At 42.1% G+C, this 25,598-nt stretch overlaps 2 protein-coding genes across 8 annotated transcripts in view; one reads left to right on the top strand and one right to left on the bottom strand.

Moving 5' to 3' along the window:
- Window positions 1-13,021, bottom strand: part of LOC119471838 — a gene marked incomplete at its 3' end in the record, with an annotated part of 15,784 nt that extends 2,763 nt beyond the window's left edge. Inside the window, exons 1-3 of the mRNA XM_037739946.1 lie at window positions 12,981-13,021; window positions 12,280-12,630; window positions 9,692-9,794 (exon numbers count right to left, since the gene is read on the bottom strand). Of these exons, the coding sequence (XP_037595874.1) occupies window positions 9,692-9,794; window positions 12,280-12,630; window positions 12,981-13,021 (495 nt within the window). The remainder of the gene's footprint in view (window positions 1-9,691; window positions 9,795-12,279; window positions 12,631-12,980) is intronic.
- The window catches only part of SINHCAF (SIN3-HDAC complex associated factor), a 46,807-nt gene continuing 33,600 nt past the window's right edge, over window positions 12,392-25,598 (top strand). For 2 of the 7 annotated variants that reach the window (XM_037739861.1, XM_037739860.1), the window contains exon 1: window positions 12,549-12,734. Coding sequence is in view for 1 of the 7 variants with exons in the window: in XM_017532162.2 (XP_017387651.1) it covers window positions 14,492-14,831 (340 nt within the window). In the remaining 6 variants the exon portion in view is untranslated. The other 5 variants (XM_017532163.1, XM_017532166.2, XM_037739862.1 and 2 more) reach the window with 5 other exon arrangements.

The following is a 25,598-nucleotide window of genomic DNA, read 5'->3' as shown; positions in this document are numbered from 1 at the left end:
CTGGGATTACAGGCATGAGCCACCGCTGCTGGCTGGTATTTACTTTTTATGTAACTGTTATGTCTCCCTCTTGGGCCTGGAAGCCCATTAAGCATAGGAAGCGTATTTTACTGTATTATTTTTTGAGATACAAGGTCTGGCTCTGTCACCCAGGCTGGAATGCAGTGGCACAATCACAGCTCACCACAACTTCTGTGTTATGGGCTCAAGGTGGTGGTCCTCTCATCTCAGCCTCCTAAGTAGCTAGGGCTAAAGACCTGTGCCATTATGCCCTGATAATTTTAAACTTTTTGTAGAGACAGTCTGTGTTGCCTAGGCTGCTCTCAAACATGGCCTTCTGCTGTGGCCTCCCAAAGTGCTGGTATTATAGGCATGAGCCACCAAACCCAGTCTAGGAAGTATATTTTATAATATTGTATATCCTTATCGTATAGCAGAGTATGTGCACAAATATATTAATTAATGATATTGGCGGGGCACAGTGGCTCATGCCTGTAACCTCAGCACTTTGGGAGGCTGAGGCAGACAGATCACCTCAGGAGTTTGAGACCAGCCTGGACAACATGGTGAAACCCCATCTCTACTAAAAATACAAAAAATTAGCTGGGTGTAGTGGCAGACACCTGCAATCCCAGCTACTCAAGAGGCTGAGACAGGAGAATCACTTAACTTGGGAGGTGGAGGTTGCCGTGGAGCCAAGATCGCGCCACTGCACTCCAGCCTGGACAACAAAAGTGAAACTCTGTCTCAAAAAAATAAAAGCATATGCTTTACTAACTGTGGGTCAGCTCTATAATCCATATGCAATAAGAGCAGTCCATTACAGATCAAATCTATGCAAAAATCTCCAGTGAGATTTCCAATGAGATTTCTTTTCTTTGTTTTTGTTTCTTTTTATTTACTTATATTTTTTGTTTGTTTCAACCCTATTAAATGATCCAGTGAGATTTCTTATGATAATATGTATTACAAAAGATTGAGAAGAGTGAAGCATCAGCTAATCTTACACACACACACACACACATATGGATTTTTGTTCTTAACATAAGAGTATTTGGCTACTAGGCAGATATAGCACCAAAAATTGTTTCTTGAATAGGCAAATCCTTAGATTAGGAATATCAGCCTTTATGGTGCATATGTGGTCCGTCCTGTTTGACCACATTCCAGCGTGGTCCCCTTAAGTCTCCTTCCCTGTCCCATATCAATTCATTCTTTCTCAAAACACTGCCAGTAGGATCTAGTCCTGTTTTGCTATCTTATAAGTTAGAGAGAATTTGGGGGAGCCAAGGCAAACTCTTTATCCTTCCAATATATCATATAATTTTAAGCAGATATAATTTGGATAAAATTAGGGTAACTTTGAAGGCTGTCTCAATGTTTATTAGAAAAAAAAAAGGATAAAGAAGAAAGAAAAAGAAAATTAGGGTAACCTTCAAAGAAAAAGCAAGGCCAGGCTGGGTGTGGAGGCTCATGCCTGTAACTTCAGTACTTTGGGAGGCCGAGGTGGGTCGTCGCTTGTGCCCAGGAGTTCAAGACCAGTCTAGGCAATATAGCAAGACTCCATCTGTACAAAAGAATTTAAAAAGTAGCTGAACATGGTGGTGCATGATGCTTATAGTCCCATCTACTTGGAAGGCTGAGGTCAGAGGATCTCTTTTTTTTTTTTTTTTTTTTAGACACAGTATCACTCTGTCGCTAGGTTGGAGTGCAGTGGCTTGATCTAGGCTCACTGCAACCTCCGCCTCCTGGGTTCAAGCGATTCCCCTGCCTCAGCCTCCCAAGTAGATGGGACTACAGGCATGTGCCATCACACCTGGCTGATTTTTTTTTTTGTATTTTAGTAGAGATGAGATTTCACTATGTTGGCCAGGATGGTCTTAATATCCTGATCTCATGATCTGCCCACCATGGCCTTCCAAAATGCTGGGATTTCAGGCGTGAGCCACAGCACCCGGCCTTTTCTTTTTTATTTTTTTGAGACAGGGTATTGCTCTGTCACCCATGCTGGGGTGCAGTAATGCCATCACAGCTCACTGCAGCTTCGACCTCCTGGGCTCAAGCAATATTTCTGCCTCAGTCCCCCAAGTAGCTGGAACTACAGGTGTGCATCACCACGCCCGGCTAATTTTTGTACTTTTGTGGAGATGAGGTTTCACCATGTTGCCCAGGCTGGTTTGGAACTCCTGAGCTCAAGGGATCCACCTGCCTCGGCCTCCCAAAGTGTTGGGATTACAGATGTGAGCCACTGTGCGCCACCTGGCATTTCCTATTTGAAGGCACTGTGGAAATTCAAAGAGGAATCAAACTTGGATGAAGCTAACTGTCCTAAGCCCTTGGTGTGCATCAGAATCAACTATGCAGGTTTAAAAATATGCAGATAGCCAGGCACCAACTATAGAAATTCTGATTCCTTCAGTCTGTGGTATAAATGTTTTTTAAAAGTTCACAGGTAATTTTTATGCCATCTACGGATTGCAATGGTTAGAGTCAGCTCTCATTCTCATAGAGATGTGAGACTATACACAGATAAATGAAACATAAACTAGGAACTAATATGTACTTTAAGAGGCACTGACCAAGTGTTAGAAAAGTTGAGAGGAAGAGAGAGACTAGGGCAAAGTCCATGGAGTAAAGTAGAATAAATTCAGAATGAACCAGGTCCGGAGGTGAAGTTTCTTATCTCACCTCCATCAATAATCTGTGACACATGTGATACTGAATAAACTTTACAACTGTGAAGGCCCATTTTTTTCATATGTAAACGAGAAAGACCAGTATCTATGTCAGGATTATTGTGAAGATTATTGTAAAGGAAGATAAGATATGTGGGTGTGCAGAGTAATGCTGGATCCAGAGCTGGCAATCAATGCATGACCATTACTGGACATGAGCTGGTATTTGAGTCGGGCCTTGAAGGATGGGTAGGATTAAACATTCAAAGATGAGGGCGAAGAGAGTTCCAGGTGGAGGAAAGAAGAGCGTTTATGGACTCCTTGACTGTAAATTTATTTATATAAGTAGGTACTGTTTACATGAGCAGGTACTGTACAAGATACATTGGAAGCTTTAAAGCCAAACCAGATGTGAATCCCGGGTTCAAGAAGCCAACAGTTACCTCAGTAATTCATTTGTTAAAGTAATACAGATAGCTTTTTTAAAAAATACTGTTGTTTGTATTCCTAATGTGTGCTCTCTCTCTCTCTCTGTATGTTTAAATTGATAGAGACAAGGTCTTACTATGTTGGCCAGGGTGGTCTCGAACTCATGGCCTCAAGCAATCCTCCTGCCTCCGCCTCCTCAGGTGCAGGGATTACACACCCAGCCTACATGTGTTTTATTCTACCTTAAAATATTTTATATTACCGACTGGGTGCAGTGGCTCACGCCTGTAATCCTAGCACTTTGGGAGACCAAGGCAGGCGGATCACCTGAGGTCAGGAGTTTCAGACCAACCTGATCAACACGGTGAAACCCGCGTCTCTACTAAAAATACAAAAAGTAGCTGGATATGGTGGCATGCACCTGTAATCCCAGCTACTTGGGAGGCTGAGGCAGAAGAATCACTTGAACCCAGGAGGCAAAGGTTAAAGTGACCTGAGATCGCACCACTGCACTCCAGCCTGGGCAACAGAGTGGGACACTGTCTCAAAAATAAATAAATAAATACAAAAACAATAAAACCCCCGAAGTGGGTAAAATTAGATGAAATAAAAGTGACTCGTTCTCACTTTCTTTCTTACATCTATCCTCAGAAGCAACTGTGATTAACACTGATATGTCTCCTCCCTGTAATCACTTATTATGTGCAAACACGATATATATGCACGTGTACATATATTACCTGTATGTATGTATATATTATATTATATATATATTCCTTTTTGCCCCTCAAATGAAATCACACTTTACCTACTGTTCTGCAAATCGCTTTTTTTTTTTTTTTTTGAGACAGGGTCTCATTCTGTCCTCCAGGCTGGATGGAGTACAGTGGTGCAATGATAGCTCACTGCAACCTCCACCTCCCACGCTCAAGAGATCCTCCCACTTTGGTCTCCCAAGTAGCTGAGACTATGGGAATGTGCCACCACACCCAACTAATTTTTAATTTTTAAACTTTTTTTGTAGAAATGGGGTTTCACCATGTTGCCCAGGCTGGTCTCGAACTCCTGGGCTTGAACAATCCACCTGCCTTGGCCTCCCAAAGTGCTGGGATTACAGGCATGCGCCACAAGCCTGGCCTGCAAATTGCTTTTTATCCGCTTAATATATTGTTACTATCTTTCTATATCAGTATATATAAAACAGGCTTATTCTTAGTAACAGCAATGTAGAATTCCATTTTATAAGTATTCCATCATTTAAAAAGTGGCCAATTCAATTTACATTAAAATAATACATTGTTATAAAGTTTAGAAACAATTTTATTATTATAAAGCTATTATGAATAAAGTTCAGTATCTTATATGCTTATTTCCATTTATATTCTTTTGGGTAAACTATTATCACTTATACTTTACTGATATTAAGAAATTATTGAGCCTGGTGTGGTGGTTCATGCCTTTTAATCCCAGCACTTTGGGAGGCCAAGGTGGGAGGATTGCTTGAGCCCCAGGATTTCAGGACCAGCCTGGCCAGCATGGCGAAAACCTGTCTCTACAAAATACAAAAATTAGCCTGGCATGGTGGCACACGTCTGTAGTCCCAGCTACTCCAGAGGCTGACGTGGGAATGTCACTTGATCCTGGGAAGCAGAGGCTGCAGTGGGCTGGGATCATGCCACTGTACTCCAGCCTGGGCGACAGAGCAAGACTCTGTCTCAGACAACAACAAAGAAATCCCTTTATTTTGCAATTGTTTTTTGTTTGTTTGACTTCTTTGGCTTCTTTGGCTTTAACTATATGGTATTTTCTCCTGTTTTCCAATTTTAAGTTTTTATGTAGTTAAATTTATTAATCTTTTTTTTCCAAGGCAAAGTTAAAAATTTATTAATCTTTTAAGAGCTTTGAGTTCCCTCACTCCATGATGAAAACATTATTTGATATAAATATTTAATTTTTGAGATGGGGTCTCACCATATTGTCCAAGCTGGCATTGCACTCATGGGCTCAGGCCATCTTCCTCTCACCACAGCTTCCTAAGTAGCTGGGACTGCAGGCATGTGTCACCACACCAGCTGATTTTTGGTTTTTATGTAGCTATGGCATTTCATCGTGTTGCACAGGCTGGTCTTGAATGCCTGGACTCTAGTGATCTGCCTGCCTTGGCCTCCCAAAGTGCTGGCATTACAGGTGTGAGCCACCATGCCCAGCTAAAAGGTTTTTAAATTAACTGTCAGCAATATATTAAGTTCTCCTGGCCAGCCACGGTAGCTCACACGTGTAATCCTAAGACTTTGGGAAGCTGAGGTGGGAGGGTTGCTTGAGTTTGAAACCAGCCTGAGCAATATAGCAAGACCCCATCTGTACAAAAAATATAATAATAATTAGCTGGGTATGGTGGTGCATGCCTTTAGTCCCAGCTACTTTGGAGGCTGAAGCAGAAGGACCACTTGAGCCCAGGAATTGGAGGTTAGTGAGCTATAATTGTGCCATGTCAGTCCAGCCTGGGCGACAGGGTGAGATGCTGTCTCTAAAAATAAATAAATAAATAAATTCTTCTAGATTCCTCAACATTTTATCATCAAAGCTTTTAGAAATGGCAGTGCAGCGTGTTTCTTTGACTGCTATGTGTCTACTTATTCACTTATTCATCATCTGTTGATGATGTAGCATGCTTGCCTTTAGTAATGACTTAAATAGTTAGAACAGTGGTTCTTCCAGGATGTGAACTCTATGTCTGGGCGATCAACTTCTTCTTTTTTTTTTTAGAGACAGTCTCACTCTGTCACCCAGGCTGAAGTGTAGTGGTGCTGTCATAGCTCACTGCAGCCTCAAACCTCTGCAAGTCATCCTCCTTCTTTGGCCTCCCAAGGTGTTGAGATTACAGTCCTGTGACGCTGCACCTGGCCTGGGGGTAGTGGTGGGGGATCAACTTCTCACTGACATTTAGAAAACTAAATTTTGGCAGAAGAAACATACGTTGATTAAACCAACTGTAACCTAATTATAGGAGTCTGTCTCTGAGGTATGCTTTTGGCATGCAATTACTTCCAACTCCGATGTAACTTTCAAATTCACAGGGCTTAAATCCTGGTTTTTCCTCTGCCTCCAATACCTGACATCATCTTTTCCCTCAAACAAGACTCACATGTAACCTTTTATTCTGACTGTTATTTAGTCAGACACTTTTTCTTAGTCATGTCTTTTTCTAACACCCATTGTTGTTCTGAAGTTGCCACTGGTTCAAAACTATTTCCCTCTCTCCCACTTCTCCACTGAGTCCTACTAATATCTCAGTGTCACTTCCTCAAAGAGGCCTTCTCTTACCTCCAGATTAGATCTGATCCCCTTGCCATGCATGGTTAAGTCCCTGGTACTTACTTCGTTTTCCTTTATTTTTCAGACTTTCATAATTATATTTATGTGGTTACCTGGCATGTCTGCCTCTCATAATCCACTGCATTAATCATCATTTTATTGTCCAAGCCTGATATATAGTATATATTCAGTAAGTATGTGTTGAATGAATGAATGAATGAATTCATGTCTAAGCTCAAATGCCATACTCTCCAAAAAGACATTCCTAATGTTTGTAGCCAGAGTGATGTAAATACCTCATGACCTTGAGGCATTATTGATGGTACCACTAGTTTATTCCATGCAATCAAAGATTCATAAAATTCAACAGGAGTTTAGAGAGGTTAGCTAGCTTCATATTTTAAGTAATGCAATTCATTGAATGAATTTTTAAAAGGATGATCTTGGTTTTATTTGTTTGCTTAGTGATGAAGAATTGCCTTTGGAAGTATCTTGAGCCATCCTTGGACTCTTTGTATGTTTGGAAAATTTTATCATGTTTAGCATCATTATTTTGAGTTTCGTTTTTTTTTTTTTTTTTGAGATGGAGTCTTGCTCTGTCGCCCAGGCTGGAGTGCAATGCCATGATCTCAGCTCACAGCAACCTCCGACTCCCTGGTTCAAGCGATTCTCCTGTCTCAGCCTCCTGAGTAGCTGGGATTACAGGTACATGCCACCATGCCCAGCTAATTTTTGTATTTTTAGTAGAGACAGGTTTCACCATGTTGGCCAGGATGGTCTCGATCTCCTGACCTCGTGATCCACCCGCCTCAGCCTCCCAAAGTGCTGGGATTACAGGTGTGAACCACTGTACCCAGCCTCATTCTTTTGATTTTCAAGATTAATTTTGTTCCAAAGGATAAAACAACAAGTCCATCTCTCTACTAAGGATAATCCTTCAGATAGTCAAAGATTGCTCTCTTGCTCAATCAAAACACAGCCTTCCTTCTATTATTGCTTTCATGTTGTGGTTTTCATCTTTCTTCATCGTCCTGATTCACTCTCCTGTGAACTCATTCTAGTTTTTCTTTTTCTTTTCTTCCTTTTTTTTTTTTTTTGAAATGGAGTCTTGCTCTGTAGCCCAGGCTGGAGTGTAGTGGTGTGAACTCGGCTTACTGCAACCTCTGCCTCCTGGGTTCAAGCGATTCTCCTGCCTCAGCCTCCCGAGTAGCTGGAATTACAGGTGCCTACCACCACACTCTGGCTGATTTTTGTATTTTTATTAGAGATGGGGTTTTACCATGTTAGGCTGGTCTCGAACTCCTGACTTCAGGTGATCCACCTGCCTTGGCCTCCCAAAGTGCTGGGATTATAGGCATGAGCCACTGTGTCCGGCCTCATTCTAGTTTTTTAATGTTCTTAATGAAAAACTATTTTTGTTACTGGTACTTTTATTTTTTAAAAGCATGCTGGCCAGGCATGGTGGCTCACGCCTGTAATCCCAGCAGTTTGGGAGGCCAAGGCAGGCAGGTCACCTGAGGCCACGAGTTTGACATCAGCCTGGATAACATGGTGAAACCCTGTCTCTACTAAAAATACAAAAATTAGCTAGGCATGGTGGTGGTGCCTGTAATCCCAGCTACTCAGGAGGCTGAGGCAGGAGAATCGCTTGAACCTTAGAGGCAGAGGTTGCAGTGAGCTAAGATCATGCCTTTGCACTCTAGCCTGAGCACCAAGAGCGAAACTCCATCTCAATAAATAAATAAGTAAAAAATAAAAGCATGCTATTCAAATATCATAAGATACTGTTATAAAACTTACAATCGTTATAAATTCAGGATACTCTGAGAATAAGTTTTTTATAGTTCTTTAAGCTTTTATGTCCAGAAAATTGAAAAGTTAATTTTGATTAAGGAATAAATAACTTTTTCTTGCAGCTGTTGACACTTGTTGGAGGGTCGGGGTAACTTAGATGGCATAATCCAGGCTATACCTTATGCTGTAAGCTTATCTGACTTGCTCTGACCACTGCTATTTGAACTTCAAAGATATTTAAACAAATTAATAAAACATTGTACTCGTTTTGGTGTGAGAAAAAGAGGAACCAACGCTATGCTTAATAATAATAATCAGCTCTTTCCTGGGCTAGGCAAACATGTTTTCATGTGGTTGGTACCAGCCTTTGATGAGGGTATCTTCCTTTATTTTAAAAACAATCATTAGTTTGTCATTATAAACATGACTAAATTGCTAGCAATATCCTTCATAACCAAGCAAGATTTGTCCTCTTTTACAATCCTTTTTATATAATTTATCCTCTATTCCCAGAATATTAAATTCTAAAGATGCTCACAATAAATCTCAAAAGAAGGCAATAAATTCTACAGAAGAAAAAGGAGCAAGCCAGGTGTCGTGGCTCATGCCTGTCACCCCAGCACTTTGGGAGGCCGAGGTGGGTGGATCAGCTGAGATCAGGAGTTTGAGACCAGTCTGGCTAACATGATGAAACACCATCTCTACTAAAAATACAAAAAATTAGTTGGGCCTGGTAGCAGATGCCTGTAATCCCAGCTACTCTGGAGGCTGAGGCAGGAGAATCGCTTCAACCCAGGAGGCGGAGGTTGCAGTGGGCGGAGATCGCCCCATTGCACTCCATCCTGGGCAATAAGAGCAAAAGTCCATCTGGGGGAGGGGGAAAGAACAAATAAAATAGGATTATATAGAAATGAATGAGAGAGGCTTGAGCCCCTTGAGTTCTGAAATGATTTCACTATCTGGCAAATAGTTATCATCATTAAATATTTGCTGAAGGAATGAAAAGTCAAGCATTAGGGATAATTCTACAGTGAGACATACATTATAAACAAAATAGTTACATTTCAATTTCAAAATGTTTGAGAACTCCTTATGAGTTCAACATAGCATTGTAGTTACTAAAAAATACTCAGGGCTGGGCATGTGGCTCACGCTTGTAATCCCAGCACTTTGGGAGGCCGAGGTGGGTGAATCACCTGAGGCTGGAAGTTTGAGACCACATGGAAAAACCCTGTCTCTACTAAAAATACAAAATTAGTCGAGTGTGGTGGTGCATGCCTGTAATCCCAGCTACTCGGGAGGCTGAGGCAGGAGAATCCCTTGAACCTGGGAGGTGGAGGTTGCAGTGAGCCAAGATCACACCATTGCACTCCAGCCTGGGCAACAAGAGCGGGGGCGGGGGAGAAGAAAACTCAGATATTTTCCTAGCATGGTGTAATTCAATCCCTTGTAATTCAAATTGATATATTATAAATTACTTCTTTTCTTTCATGTATCAGGTTGAAAAATTCACTTGGGCAATTTAGGTAGTAGTATTTAAAAGTAGCCCATACATGAGCTATTGGCCCTGGGTAGGGCCATCTGTAATGACATGTTTAAGCAACAAAATGGACAAAAGAACTCTTGGAATGCACCTGGTTGTTCAAAAATAGTAGATAGTTACTTTAAAAAAGACTATGGAATTCAGATTTCTCTTTAAGAATTTTGTTTATTGCAATAGGATTATCAAAGAAAAATTTACAAATTATGAAAAAAAATTTTTTAAAAAGAATATTTTAGCTATTCTTCCTATAAAACTTACCAAGATTTCTTCTTGATCTATACTTTGAGAGCAGAGGAAGTCTTGCTATGTTAACTCAGTAGCTCTGCAGCTTCTAGGTTCTTTCTTATTTGAACAGTATATCCAAAGTATTGTAATTCCTGCATTTCTTGCACATTTGAGTTTATTATTCCATTCCTGTGTTACTATATGACTATATATTATATATATATTATATGTATATATATATATATATTTTTTTTTTGAGACAGAGTCTCACTTTGTCATCCAGGCTGGAATGCAGTGGCCTGATCTTGGCTCACTGTAACCTCTGCATCCCAGGTTCAAGCAATTCTTCTGCCTCAGCCTCCTGAGCAGCTGGCATTACAGGCATGCGCAACCATGCCCAGATAATTTTTGTATATTTAGTAGAGACAGGGTTTCACCATATTGGTCAGGCTGGTCTTGAACTCCTGACATCACGTGATCTGCCCACCTCAGCCTCCCAAAGTGTTGGGATTACAGGCATGAGGCACTGCTCCTGGCCATTTATTATATTAAAAAAATTTTTTCCTAGCCAACAAATGCATGCAGGATGTCAACTGATTTATTATCTTATAACCAAAAATTCAGTATGTATTATCTGCTATGCACTGTTTCAGGCACTGGAATACAACAAGGGGTAAGAAAGAGATAAAATCCCTGTCTTTAAGGAGCTCATATTTTAATGAGAGTTTCTGGTTTTTTCTTTTCTTTCTTTCTTTCTTTTTTTTTTTCGAGACAGGGTCTTGCTCTGTTGCCCAGGCTGGAGTCCAATGGCATGACCTAGGCTCACTGCAACCTCTGCCTCCTGGGTTCAAGAGGTTCTCCTGCCTCAGCCTCAGGAATAGCTGGGATTACAGGTGCCCACCAGCAGGTATTTATAATATGGTTTTCATATACAGTACAGGAGTAGTATGTTACAGAACCTAAAGAAAAAAAAGCATTAGTTGAGGAGTTCAGAAGTGGGTTTATACTGTATGTACTAGGAATTGCCTGTTAAATTAACATTTCAGAAGTAATTTTTTTTTTTTTTTGAGACAGGATCTCACTCTGTCGCCCAGGCTGGAGTGCCGTGGTGCATCTTGGCTCACTGTCACCTCTGCCTCCCGGTTCAAGCAATTCTCCTGCCTCAGCTTCCTGAGTAGCTGAGGTTACAGGCGTGCGCCACCATGCCAGGATAATTTTTGTATTTTTAGTAGAGACGGAGTTTCACCGTGTTGGCCACACTGGTCTTGAACTCCTGACCTCAGGCGATCCACCCGCCTCATTCTCCCAAAATGCTGGATAACAGGCGTGAGCCACCACCCACGGCAGAAGTAACTATTTAAATCTGTATTGTTGACACTGCAGTGAAAGCAGCAAAACTTGTCAGCAGATGATTAAGTTTTATGGTTGATTTTCACACTTTTGTATCTTGGGACCAATATCAAGTTTTTGGGAAAAACATCCTTCCTCTCTCCCCACCTTCTATCATTAAACCCCAGTCTCTGCCTGTTGGTGTTAAGTGTGTCCTTGGGATAAAGGTTTATCATAATCATTCGGTTTTCATTTTCCTCTTAACAATCTGAGAAGAGTTACTTCAGTTTTTTTCTTCATGAGTCTAGAAAGCTCTTAGATTGTTGAATTATTACATATTCCATTCGGAAAAGTCTGCACATCATTCGTTACTTTTTCAATTCCCTAGACCACCAGTTAGTGGAATTATTTCTGGGTGAGTGGAACACCTTTTACAAGCTGCTAGAGGAGGAATGCACCTCCCTAGATTATTGGCTTTCCATCGCCTAGTCTTTTAAAGAAAGCGGCACTGTTCCCACGGAAATTAACAATCATTGAATTCCGAGAGACTTGAAATCTTAAGGCCAAAGTGGAGAAAAAAATTGGATTGTTATGGGCTGGGTTACTATTTGAGAAGGGCAAGTAGGAGTCAGTGAATGGATAGGGTGTTAAAATGGGACTTTATTAAACGATTCATTACAACTGCACAAAAACTAAACCTTTGCTGGTCCCAGAGGATTTTTTTTTTAAACCTTCAAAAACCTGACTTCAAACAAAATTTAGGAAACGTGGGATTAGTATAAATTCAGTCTGCGTGCTTACAAGACCACCTCCTCTGTCACCGAAAGTGAGCAAAGGTGTGAGAATTTTGCAAAAGCAGCTTTCAGAACAATTTTTCAGCGCTCAATGGTGCCCCTAAGAACTTCGGGGGTGGAAAGCACGCCACGCAGCGCAGCCTTCCCGTCGGTTGCTAACCTTTCCCTTTCTCACTTCGCCACTCCCTCTCCGCCACGGCCTCCAGCCGGGGTGCGGTGCGGGGAGGGGGGCGTTTGTTTATGTGACGTCCGCCGTAGTAAGCAGTCCCCGCCCCCGTTTCCCTCTGGCCGCGGCGTTTCCCGCGCCGCGGAGCTTCTCCCCTTAAAAGGACAATAGAGGCCTCGGGAGCGCGCGCGGTCGCCGGGCCTTCTCCCCTTCCCAGCCCGCGACGTGCGCGCGCCCGTATGCAAATAAGTTCGATTCAAGAGAATTTTGTGCCGGGAGCCGCGCGTGCGCAGAAGGAAAGCGGAATCTACACCTTCCCGGCCAGCGGTAGCAACTGCCGAACTGCAGGAGACAATCTTTCTAGACAAGGCAGTTGAGGAGGAGGGAGCGCTTGAGGGAGACTGGCCTGGCGTGCACTCCGCACCTCAGGACGTTGTTGCGCGTGGAACGGCTGCTTTTGGAAGGTTAGTGACTCTAACTATGCCTTTAGTGCAAAACTGTCTCACGAGGCTTTGATTTCAGAGTGGTTTTTTTTTTCCTCTCTTTTCACCTCCACCCACCTCCCCCCCGTCTTTCCACAAACACAGGAAGTTTTGTCTTGGAGGTGGCATTGTTGGGAGCGCTGTTTTCGTGTTCTTCAGACCCCAGGTTCTTTGGTACGCGCGTGTTTAGTGTGTATTTTTTAATTGGGGAGAGTATTTGAGGCAAACCGAAAGTCTCGGGGCGGGGGAAGTGACTGGAGCCTGGGCATAATCGATGAGTCGCCGGAGTTGAGGGATACACGTTGAAGGTGACAATGACTTTTCTCCACCGCAGTGTTCTCTCGCGGAAAGGAGCCCGGCGGCCGAAAGGCCTGAGAGGAAAGCGACTCGCTGGCCACCGCACAGCGGCCGGGGTCGGTGCGTCCGCGTGGGCGCCAGGCGCGGGCAGGGTCGGGCGCCCTTGTGAAACCTCGTGGTTAGTTGACTTCAGCCCCCAGACGAGGGTGGACAATAAACGCCATTCGCTCGGAAATTTAAGTTGCCATCGGCTTCCGAGCTGGCGGTTGAGGGGCTTTAAATCGGCCTTTGGGGGTCAGTACTGGGCTCTGCCGGAGCGCACGCGGCGTGGCGTTGTTTGCTCAACTCCGGAGGGATGCGGATGCGACAATGAGAGCAACACGCGGTCGCTTAAAAACAGCCGGTCTTCCACTCGCCTACCCACCTCGGACCGCGCCCAAGCGCGTCTGGTGTCCGGGGTGCCTTCAGAGCCCAAAGTTTTGCTCCCCGTGCGTTCACCTGTAGCGTAGGTGTGTGGGCGCCACGGCGAGGGCTTCCCGTTTGTGGGCGGCCGTCCGCGCTGTAAGATGGCCAGGGAAGCCAACTTGGCCGGGGACGGAGGCGGCGGTGTTGTGTGCGCCGCAGGAGTCAGTGAACTCCGTTGGGCACTGCTTTTTGTGTTCTACGTGACAGACCACGTGCTTCGGGCGCGACCCTGGTCCTGGTCCGAATGTCCAGCCCCGCGTGAGCCGTGGGATGCGGCCGCCGTCGGGCAGGTCCAGCCGGCAGGACAATGTGGTTTGCCGATGATGGCGTCTTGCCAGTTTAAAAAGCAGAGTGAAAGTCGCCAACTCCGCCTGTGTGGGGCGGGTATTCCGGGCGTTTCTCATCAAGGACACTGCAAAACTTTGATTAAATGGGGCCGCTCTCGAGGGGAAGAGCGGGGGGGGGGGCTAGGTTCTGGACTCCTAGGGGCGCCGGGTCCGGACCCCTCTCTGGGGTGATCGTCCAGTGTCCGGCCCCTGCGAAACGCGCCTACATCCCTGATGCTGCACGTAGGCAGCGCCCGGCTGGACAGAAAACAAAGGGCTGCATGTGCCCGTGCGGGCCCCCGGCGCTTGGGGGCAGCCGCCGGGGCTGAGGGCCGTGCGGGTCCGGGCCCCCAAAGTTCGGGCGAGTTTCAGGAGGGGCTTTTGTTCCTCAGCCCCCTCGTGGGGAAACTTTGGCGGCGCTACTTGTGCGAGGTGCCATGCTGGTGCGTAGGGAGACGGCGTGCTTTCCCGCTCCCGGCGCGCGAGCGGGCAAGGGAGGCGGCAGTGCCCGGCGTTTCAGTTCCGGCGCCGGGGACCGCGACAGCCGAGGGGTTCGGAGACTGTGGCCCGGACTCCTCGGCCCGTTTCTCTTGGCCCGAGAGCTTGTGTCTGGGAGATCTGTGGGTTCGCCTTTGAAGTCGAACTGTTGCCATGTTTGAATTACGTCAGGGCAAAGCCATGAGGAGGAACAAGCCCCGGCAGCCCTGCGTGCGGGAGGCGCGGCCTGCGGGAGGCGCCGGGCCCGGCGGGCGCGGGGCCCGTTGTTCCGGCGCAGGTGAGGGAGGCTGCGGCGAGCGACGCAGTTCACCTCCCGTTGCCCTCGCTCTCGCCCTTGCCCTCGCCCTGGCGAGCGGCCCCCGCAGGAACTTTCCTCTCGACGCGAGATGTCTTATTTACCAACAAATCCATCAGGGAGCATTCTTATTTGCGGGCTCGGCGTCTCTCTTGGCGGTCACCGGAGTACCCGAGGGGGAGGCGCGGTTTACGGAAGGTGGGGACCCTAGGGCCCTGGGAAGAGCTGGGAGGCATTTTATTGCTTTCGGGGAAACGGGCGAGGACAGCGAGCACCTCCTCCCCCGCCGAGCTGTGGCCCGCAAGTCCAGGGGACCCAGCCCCGACGACGGCCGAAAAACCACCCTGGGGAAGTTCTGGGGCTCTCAGTTGCTCTACTAAGGGAAGTGAGTACTGTGGGCGAATTGTGTGTGCGGCCGGTTTCTTTGTGTGTTTCTGGGGGGTGGGGGATCGGGGAGGGGCAAGGTTTGTTTTGGTGTGGGGGGAGTTGGTTTCTTGGGGTGGTAGGGCGGTGCAGCTTGTTCTGGTAACTGTGACCCTAGTCAGTTTCTTTGTTTTTATTTTCTTCCTTTAACCTTCCATTACTTCAGGCATTCGGAAGATTAGGAATTACTGTTTAAACAGGGACCGTATCCGAGGCAGTTTTACCCCAGCAATCCTTTCTCCCCTTCTTTACTTTGTCCTAAGGAGGGTTAAGAAAAGCTTTTCTTTTTCTTTTAATAATTTAAAAATGAATTTGACCTTGTTATTCAGAGTACAGTGAAAGCACCTGCTTTTGAACTGGAGTTTGCCAGACTTGAAGAGTCTTTTAATATTTTATGTTGCAAAATTGAACATGTTTAGTTTTCCAATCTAAAAGTCTGGGAGTTTGTTTTTGGTGAGTTCCTGAGAAACCCCGATGGCATTTAAAGTATTTATGTAGTGATTTTGGGAAGGGGGATCTTTTTTAGCTGAAAGGTATGCGTGACTCAGTGTTTGGTGGTTATTGACTGCCTTATCTTAGGACGACCTTGAAGAAGCAAGTATTTAGGGAGTTGGGCCTTTTGGAAACGTTGTAAAGAGGCTGGGGAGGAAGCTGCTCAGGAAGATGACACAGGGTAACGGCTAGCTTCTTCCCAGTTCCCGTGAACTGGGGTTGACCTTCTGGTTACCCCTACTAGATTTTTCTTTTCAAGCTAACTTTTTTTGTGTGTGTGGCCCCAGGCATAGCTCAGAAATTATGCTGGGTTGACACATGGATGCTTCTTTGGTATTTGGGGTTTGCCTGTAGTCTAGACATCTGATAGGCACCACCATATCTGTTGCTTCTTTCCTGATTTCTTCTGCATTTGAATCATGTTTAAGCCTTAGAATCTAAGTGATTATTACTAGGAAATAATGCCCTTAGATACCCTGCCTCCACACACCAAAAAAATCGATACTAGTTGAAATACATTTTTTTCTTTTAATTATTTTGGTATTAATAAACATATTTCCCCAAGTTTTGGTTGACCGAATTACAATACCAAAAGGCAATCAATATTAGTACATTTCTTTAGTAAATAGAAAGAGCCTGTTAAGAAAATGAAAAACTTTGGATTTAATAACTTTGGCTTTCCTTTGGCATCTGTTTCTCTGGGTCATGTATTTAAAATGCATATGAGGTGCTTTGCAAATACACTGAGATTGTTTGAGTTGTTTTTCATAATTAGCATTTCATAGTTATGCTTTGGCTAGAATTTCCATTTCCTGGCAGATTTCACGTACATATAGAGCTTGATGGTTTTTGTTTTAATAACTAGAAGTTGTAAAACAGATTTGGATTACCAAGCGAATGAGTTTAGGGTGGGAAAGACCCACAGACAAGGTCTCTACTGCCTTCTGCTTGTATTGCTTTTGTGGGAGGTTGGAGATACGAAGTTCAGTAGGTAGAATATTCTAGATCACTGGTGGACAGCAGGCCCCAAGTCTGTCTGTCCTTGCACAGTATTCTTAATTTTGTATATCTGGAACATGAATGGTCAGTTTTTTTTTTTTCCCCCCCAGAGTGGTTATCAAGTCCTGGGAAATCCTGACTCACAGGGCTCAAACTCAAACATATTTATGTCAGAGAAGCAATTTAAGAACCATTTTACATGTAAAATAAATGCTTTTCACTGGGGAAAGAGTAAACTTATTTTAAATCTGAACCAACTACACAAGGCCCTTATTGAGGACAAATTAATCAGTTTACCATGCCAGGCACATAGTAGGTTGCTTTAAAAGTATGTCATTTTCTTTTTTTCTTAAGATGCGATAGGAATATAATTGGCTGAGAAGAAAGGGAATGCATGTATTGAGGCATGAAGTTTGTTGTTCAGAATAACCTAGTAATGCTTAGGTTTCAAAGTTGTGATCATCTGATAGTTACTTTGTGACCAGTTTTTTAATCTAAAATGGTAGTAATAGCTATTGTAAATACGTTGTAAATACTTAAGCAGGTGACATGATTGATAAATATTAGCTGCTGCTGTCCTCACAACACTGGGAAATAAACATTTTACAGAAGATAAAACTGAGGCCTGGATCAGTTATTGTTTCTGGGGAAACATTCAGTAAATTTTTAGTGGAAACAATGAGTGTCTTTGGTGCCCTTCCTTACCTTATGAAACCAGTTCTGGGAAGACACTACCCTTGACTCTTGGTTGTCTTGTCAGTTCTGATTCAACCATTTTACATTAGAAAGTCCTGTGGAAACCTGGAAAATGTCATTTTTATTTCTTCCTGATTTGCCTTGTCCACAAGATTGTCCTGTATTTCCCACACTTAGTTTTGATTTTGGGGGTGTTACAAATTGAGAATATTTCATTGTCTTTTGTTTCTCCAGGTTTTAAATTAAATCTGCAATTAGGATTTTTCTGTGTTATAGAAATAATCTGGAAATGCATCTAGTCCAAAAAAGGGAGTTTGTAGTTTGTTTTCAAGGTAGGGAGGTTTTCGCTTTGCCTCAGAAATACTAATGTCACAGGCACATTGCTATTACATATTCAAGTATGAACGTTACAGTTAAACTAGAAGACTTTATTTCTAGCTTTGTATTTAGTTGTTTTCTACCTAAGTTTGATTTGACTTAATATTATTTTAATTTGGTGAATGTTAACTGTACTGAGTTGAAGTAGCTCTTATTTCTTACTTCTCCCCACACTAGCCTAATTTCCTCCCCCCTACTTCTGCTGGAAATAAGCAAGAAACATTTTTTTCTATGGCTTTTAAACATCACAGTTTTTTTTTTTTTTTCCTACAAAAGTCTATAGACCACATGTTAAAGACAAATGACCCCTTTTTGAAAACTTTTAAAATATTTCTATGATCAATAGCATAAACAGTGACACCTTACGGCTTTGTTGTAGACACTGTTTCCCATTCCATGCCCTTAAATATACTGTTTATATTCACCTTGGCTGTCCCACTCTTTGAGTTGTTAGCAAAATCTACCTGTTTCTGTGTACTGTGTACAGCTAGCACCTGGTTGTAATACAAGACTTAGATTCTGCTCTGCAGCGGTTTACCATTGAGTAGAGGAGATAATGCATTAACAATTAGGTGAAATCTTATGTGGTAGGTGTTCTAATAAAGGTGTGGAAGGGTTTTGTAAAAGAAGTAATTCTTAAAAGAATTTCCCAGGTGAAGGGGATGGAAGGTAAGCCATCTCAGACAGAAATAACAGCCTGAATAGAGGATGGCTGGTTATTAAAGTTGGTTTGACACTCTTAGAATTTCAGAATTCCAGGTTGGGAGCAGCTGGTAGGCCGAGGCAGATCCTGAAAAGCTTTGAATTCCTTGCCAAGGAGTTTAGATACTATCGCGAAGCCAGTGTTGGTACTTTGCAAGGGAAGATTAATAGCTGAACTTTAGGAAGATGTTTAAAGGATGTAGGGAAGTCAGTTACAAGGTTCTGACAGGAGTTCACGCACCATCATGAGGAACAAATGGGCAGTGGGGAGGGAGGTGAAGGAAGAAGCATAATCTCTAAGGATTTCACAATAAATTTGGTGGAGGGCCATGCAGAGGGTGAAGGGAGAGCTCAGTTGGCTTCCAAGTTGTTTTTGTATGACTGGAACTGTGGATGATAATAAAGATAGGTAAATAGTGGAAGAGCAGATTGGAGGGAAGATGTATATAATCAGTTCAGGGGATTTAAAGGTTGGAATGGGTTGGTGGTCAGTTGGCCATATTTATCTTAGAGCTAAGGGGAAAGTTTAGATCAGGACATGAGTAATATTGGGACATTACCAGTAAGATTGTTAGTAACTTCCTGAGAGTGGATTGCCCAAAGACAGAAAGCAAAATGAAACCTGAAATATGAGAGGAAAAAAAGAAGAAAGATTTGTGAATAAAAAGAATCGTCAGAGCTGAGTACATACTTTGTGCCAGTCCTTGTGTTGACGCTTTACAGATACTATTCAGGAGATTGGGATTTGTTATTATAATAATAATTATTATTATTTGAGATGAAGTTTCACTCTTGTTGCCCAAGCTGGAGTGCAATGGTGTGATCTCGGCTCACTGCAACCTCGGTCTCTCAGGTTCAAGCGATTCTCCTGCCTCAGCCTCCTGAGTAGCTGGGATTACAGGTGCCCACCACCACACCTGGGTAATTTTTTTGTATTTTTAGTAGAGACAGGGTTTCACCATGTTGGCCAGGCTGGATTCGAACTCCTGACCTCAGGTAATCTACCCGCCTCGGCCTCCCAAAGTGCTGGGATTACAGGTATGAGCTACTGTGCCCGGCCTGTCATTATTTTATAGATAAGGAAACAGGATTAGAGAGGTTAAGGAACTTCCCTGAGGTTTAGGTCAAATCAGGTGTGTGTACTACCATGTATCAATTTTCTTAACATTTTTGTCAAGTTTGAAAATGGGAGAATAGCTTCATAGAAGAGTATATGGGCCCATTTCATGACCTTAAAGTCTCCCTGAATGGTTAAGTTCATCTTTTCCCACAGACCTGGGCTTAAAAGAAAATCTTTAATAATCAGAATTTTACTTTCAATTAAGTTTGTTGTATATATCTTTGGATAGATAGCATTTATTTTTCTGTAATGTGCAAGTCTTATAAATTCAAGGACATAAACTACACATACATTGATATTTTCATACCCTGGCTTCACAGCATCCCTGGAAAGTAGACATGATGAGATTTTATGTCAATATTACAGAAGGACAAATAAAATTAGCAGTGACTTCCTAGTTAGTTGTAAAGACAGAAGCAGAAATAGACTCCAAGTTGACTCATTGTAGACTCAAGAATAGTTATATTTTCTAACTCCTAATCATCCCTTAAAGGCAGATACATATTCTTTCTGACATTTTCAATTTTTAAAATCTACTGGAATTCCTCTTAATCTAGAATTGGGAGACCTAGTTTTTTTTTTTTTTTTAAACTCTACCAAAATTGGAGGGGCCTGGTGGTTTTTTACACTATCTAAAGCCCAGAAACTTGAATTTGTAATTTTATTTTTAACTTTTGCCACTTTAGTTGAAGGCGTGCTTATTTCTGAGTTTGACCTCTTTCCTATATAGGATGAGTTTTAGGCTCTTCTCCTAAGTGTGGATTCCATAGACAGTCACAGTTGTAAATGCTTTACCATATTTCTGAGAAACAGGACACATGTTTGGAGAGGCTGCTGGCAAACAAGTGGGGTCTGCTACCCTTTTCACAGTTTTCTTCCAGACAGATTTAAATTTGCTCCTTAAAGTTAGCTAAATTCGGGAATTTTGCTGAGAGGTAGGCTGGTATCTAGAAGCAGGTAAGAGGTAATAATGTTTTATTGCTCCATGGCTTTCCTTAACTGCTGATGAAACATGTCTCATTGTTGGGGAATACTGCAGCCAAGTGGCCTAGCAGCGGGAGAATACAAAGCATTTAGTCCTGTTGACCCTTTGTGAAAAGTGTTGCTCCAGTTACACTGTTAGTGTTTACTGGATCCTGCACTTAAATGTGATTAACGATAGCATACGATTGACTAAAATGGTGTAATTGGTGGCAGTACCAATTATGGAAACTCAAGGATCCCCACAGCTTGTGATTACAAGTGTTTTTTCATGTTTATTTCTTTTCCTTTCCCATCATCCTGCCATTTCAAGTTTGGCTCTAAAGAAATGCATCTCCTTCACTTCAAAGTTGTCTTTGGTTGCTTAGTTCTTTTTGTCTTTTGTTCACCGCTGCTTCCTTCCCACGTTACAAATCTTTTGCTTGTCTCCTTTCTGCCATTTCCTTCCCATTCTGCTCTGTATATTTTGATCTTACCAGTCTATTTCTTGTCTCTCCCTGGAGTGTATTTTCTAATCTGTATCTCTCCATTTGTATGTCTTTGAGGAAGTTTATTTAAGCTCTCTGTGCTTTTTTAGATTACTCTTAAGGTGTGTCTTGATAACCGAGGTTATTGGGGAGTGATGCCCTTGGTTAAAAAAAAAAAAGCAGGAGGGAGTAAAGTGAAAGTAAGCTGCTTTCATGCTTGCACTCCTCAGAGGCCACCACTATTTACTATTTTTAAAAACCAATTTAAAAAGAAGTTTGTGTACTTACAGTCTTATTTTAAAAACATCCTGTGGGATTATACTGTGTAACTATTGTTCAACTTGCTTGTTTCACAGAACAAGATATGTTAGATGTAGTTCCTTCTCTGCATATGTTGTAGATCTGCTACTGCTTCCTTTCCTTTCCTTTGCTTTTTCTTCCCTTTCCGTTTCTTTTTTCTTCCTTTTATTTTTTGTTGTAGATCTGCTACTGCTTCCTTTCCTTTTCTTTTCCCTTCCTTTTCCCTTTCCCTTTCCTTTCTTTTTTCTTCCCTTTCCTTCCTTCCTTCCTTCTTTCCTTCCATTTTATTTTTTATAGAGATGGGGTTTTATCATGTTGCCTTGGCTGGTCTGGAATTCCTGGGCTCAAGCAATCCTCCTCTCCTACCTTGGCCTCCCAAAAGTGCTGGGATTACAGGCATAAACTGTCACGCCCGGCCCTACTACTGCATTCTTCTTAAAAGTTGAAACAGCATTCTGTGGTGTGAAGACACTAAAATTTAGCCAGTCTGAAAATTCATTGAAGTGTAAGTCACTTCCACTATCTTGTGTTTTTTTTAAAAGGCTTAGGCCAGTTGATTTTTAGAAAGAAAAAATGGTAATTAGAAGCCAGGGTTTTGGTTGGTTGGAAACTAAGAATAGTTTCATTTGGGAGGTTGTTCACCTAATTTGTGCATATCAGAATTTCCGTTTTCAAGATGATTTAGACAAGTTGTGAAGTTAACTGTAGATGTACCACTTTGGACTACTGCTCTCAATTTTCTTCCATGTAGTCCACCCAGTGGCATTATTGAGTTTTGAAAGGTACTTATGAATATTAAAAAAGACCCTTTACTTCTGAATATATAAAAAAGCCATAAGAGGGAATCTAGAAAGTGGGATTGGGGAAGTTATGTTAGAGAAACTAATAGTGTCCTTCCAAGCATGCATACCAACTAAGGTGAGCTTAACAGATGTTAAATTCATCATAGTAAGAGCCCTTTCCATATCCTTAAATGTTAAGTTAACACTTAAAAGATTTGAAAAGACGTGAAAATAGTTGAATTAAATTCATCACCATTTCACTGTCTCCTGATTCCATATAAAAAAGGGTACTATAGCTCTAAAATTTGCATTTCAGCATTTTTCTTTCTGTTTTCTGGTTGGACCTTAAAATGAAAAGTATTGGGTATTGTTGAGATTTATAAGAGGTAATCTTTAATTTTATTTATCAGAAAACTTTTCTTAAATAGCATCTTTAATATAAACTATTGCTGTGAAATTCTTTTTCTTTCCTATGTATATTATTATACTCAGTAAACTTACATGTTGAATTAAATGTAGAATTATACATTATTCCTGATCGTTGGCTTCCCAGTTTCATTAGATAAGATTAGAATTGTCCCTTTGTATCTTTGATATATTGTGGTTATTTCATTCTTTTCTTGACTCATCAACACCAAGATCATTAAGTTGATCATTAAACGTATGTGAAACCCACAGATTTAAAGTAGAAGAAACCCCTGCAAATCAACCAAAACAGATGTTTAGACTTGATTGTTGCATTTTAAAACTTTATTTTTTTGTTTATATATATTTTGTCCATATAATTACAGTTATTTCTCTTAATTGCTTTTGCTGACTTAGCTATTACTTTTAATCTTTTTAACTTTGGGATATTCAATTAATTTGGACAAAGCTATAATTAATTGTAGCATGGTTGATTGTTTTTTTGTGAGACTGAGTTTTGCTCGTTGCCCAGGCTGGAGTGCAGTGGCACAATCTCATCTCACTGCAACCTCCACTTCCTGGGTTAAAGCGATTCTCTTGCCTCAGCCTCCTGAGTAGCTGGGATTACAGGTGCGCAACACCACACCCAGCTAATTTTTGTATTTTTAGTAGAGACGCTGTTTCATCATGTTGGCCAGGCTGGTCTTGAACTCCTGACCTCAGGTGATCCACCCACCTCGGCCTCCCAAACTGCAGGGATTACAGGCGTGAGCCGCTGTGCCCGGCCGGTTGATTGTTTTTTAACTGTTTATAGTATTAAAATTTTTTTTGGGTTTTTGGCTAATACTAGCCAAAGAAAGAATGCCAGAAAAAGTGCTTTGTAAAATGTAAAGTGCTATACAAATGTCAACTTAAAATTTAAGCAACACATTTAAGCACCTGTGAAAACAAGTAAAAGAAAAATCTAATTAACACAGACCTCTTCTAAATTTCTTTCTGACCCAGAAATGTGGGTATGTGCAAAGGCAGCTATGTCAGAGATAATCGTTACGAACTCCTATCAATAAGTATGTTTTAACTGTAACCTCTCAGATCCTGAGAAACATCTCAAAATGTTTGTCCCATTTGAAGAAACTTCAGGCAGCATACTGTAGACAGACAGACAGATGATGATAGATAGTGTAAGAAGAAAAGAGAAAACTGGCCCAAGATGGCTGCAGTTTGGATATATGTGTAATAAAACCACTGCCTACAAACTAAAGCTGACCCCTTGGGTTTGTAACTGGAGTTTGTTAAAATATTTTACTGACAGATAACTGGTTGTAAACTTGTTGATCAGATATAGAACAAAGGCAGGATGGAATCAATCATCCTTCCACCAGACCCTAAGGTGCCTACACAATTATTAACTTTTCTCTCCTACCCACCCAACCACATATTTACTTTACTTTAGGCATAACATCACTGAATATGAACCAAATTATCAATTACTGCTTCACCATACTGCACGCATTTTCCTGTTTAAAAAATAAATGTATGAAGACTGTACCTCATGTAGTCTTACTTCAGAGCGCAGGTTTTAAGCTACTGGAACTCGTGCTTCTGGGGTGTGCATCCTCAACCTTTGTGTTTGCAATTAACACATTTGGATTCAGAACACCTCCTGACTTAGTCAATCTAATGAGAAGGTATTAAAACTTATGGAGAACAAAGCCTCTAAATTGACTAAATCCCCTGCAACTGTAGAGCATCAGATTCCACCTTTAGAAACCACAACTGGGTTAATATACAGTTCTTAGGATCAGTCCCTCATTGTGTAATTTCTTAACCAAATGGACCACGATGACTTAAGGATGACTAAATCACAGTGGCCTAAATGCAGATCCTTTGATATGCCAAAATTGCCATATATGCAGACCAGGATGGAAGGTGCTAGTGCAAAAATTAAGCAAACCAGAATGGGGAAGCCACTTCCAGTGGTATCTTGAAAGTAGCCAAAGTGGGTAGGATGACCTTTGTTCCTTACAGGATGCTAATAAACAAATTAAAGGTGTTAACAGAAAGCTCTCATATATACTGTGTCTCCTACTAAAAAAAGAATCTTCAGAGGTACCTTCTTTACTCTTTGGTGCCTCCTTCACCACCCCTACACCTTTACTGTATCTTCATCTTTCTAACTCTCAGGCTGGATCTGATTTTTCCTCTTCTGCCATCTCTTTCTCCTTGTCTGTCACTTGTTAAACATACTGTGACAGGGAACAAGGCTCCAAAGGCCCCTGCTCTTGTTCTTCCACCTACCTTGGCAGCAACCTCTAGTTCAGAAGTGAGGGACAGGAACTCTACAGGAATGCTTCCTGTGGCTGCATCATTCTAGGAACAGCCTATGATAGGTGGGGGATTCCCGATTCTCTCTAACTCTTTTTAAGGGATTAAAACATTTAAGTATACATATACACACAGATATTACACATATTCAATTCAGTAGTATTGAAAATCCCAGCAGGATGTTTGTGGAAATTAACAACTTATTCTAAAATTGTTTTGCTAATGAATAGGGCCAAGAATAGCCAAGAAGAATAAAGTTGTAAGACTTACAAAGCTGTAGTAAGTAGTATAGTATTAGTGGATAATATACAATTATATAAAAAGAATAGAACATTCAGGTACAGCCCCATACTGGATTTATGACAGCAGTACCACTGCAGTTTAATTAAAAAAAAGAGTGATCTTGGACAGGTGTGGTGGCTCACACCTGTAATCTCAGCACTTTGGGAGGCAGAGGCGGGTAGATCACCTGAGGTCAGGAGTTTGAGACCAACTTGGCCAACATGGAGAAAACACGTCTCTGCTTAAAAAAAACAAAAAACAAAAAAACAAAAAACAGCTGGGGATGTTGGCGGGTGCCTGTAATCCCAGCTACTCAGGAGGCTGAGGCAGAAGAATGGCTTGAACCTGGGAGGCAGAGGTTACAATGAGCTGAGATTGCTACCACTGCACTCCAGCATGGGCGAAAGAGCAAGACTGTCTCAAAAAAGAAAAAAAAAAAAAGAGTGATCTTTTCATTAAATGGTGCTGGGTGATACACATATCCGCAGGGAAGAGGGCCAGGGAAGAATCTAACCCTTACCTTTAATACCATGTAAAAATATCACAAATTCTAGAAAATTTAAAATCTAAATTTGAAAGGAAAACAAACTTCTGGAAGATAATACAGGAGATT

Source organism: Cebus imitator, unplaced genomic scaffold (assembly GCF_001604975.1).
Source record: "Cebus imitator isolate Cc_AM_T3 unplaced genomic scaffold, Cebus_imitator-1.0 Scaffold76, whole genome shotgun sequence".
Taxonomy (NCBI): Eukaryota; Metazoa; Chordata; class Mammalia; order Primates; family Cebidae; genus Cebus; species Cebus imitator.
The sequence above is the reverse complement of the archived record's forward strand: the minus strand, read 5'-3'. Positions and strand labels throughout refer to the sequence as shown.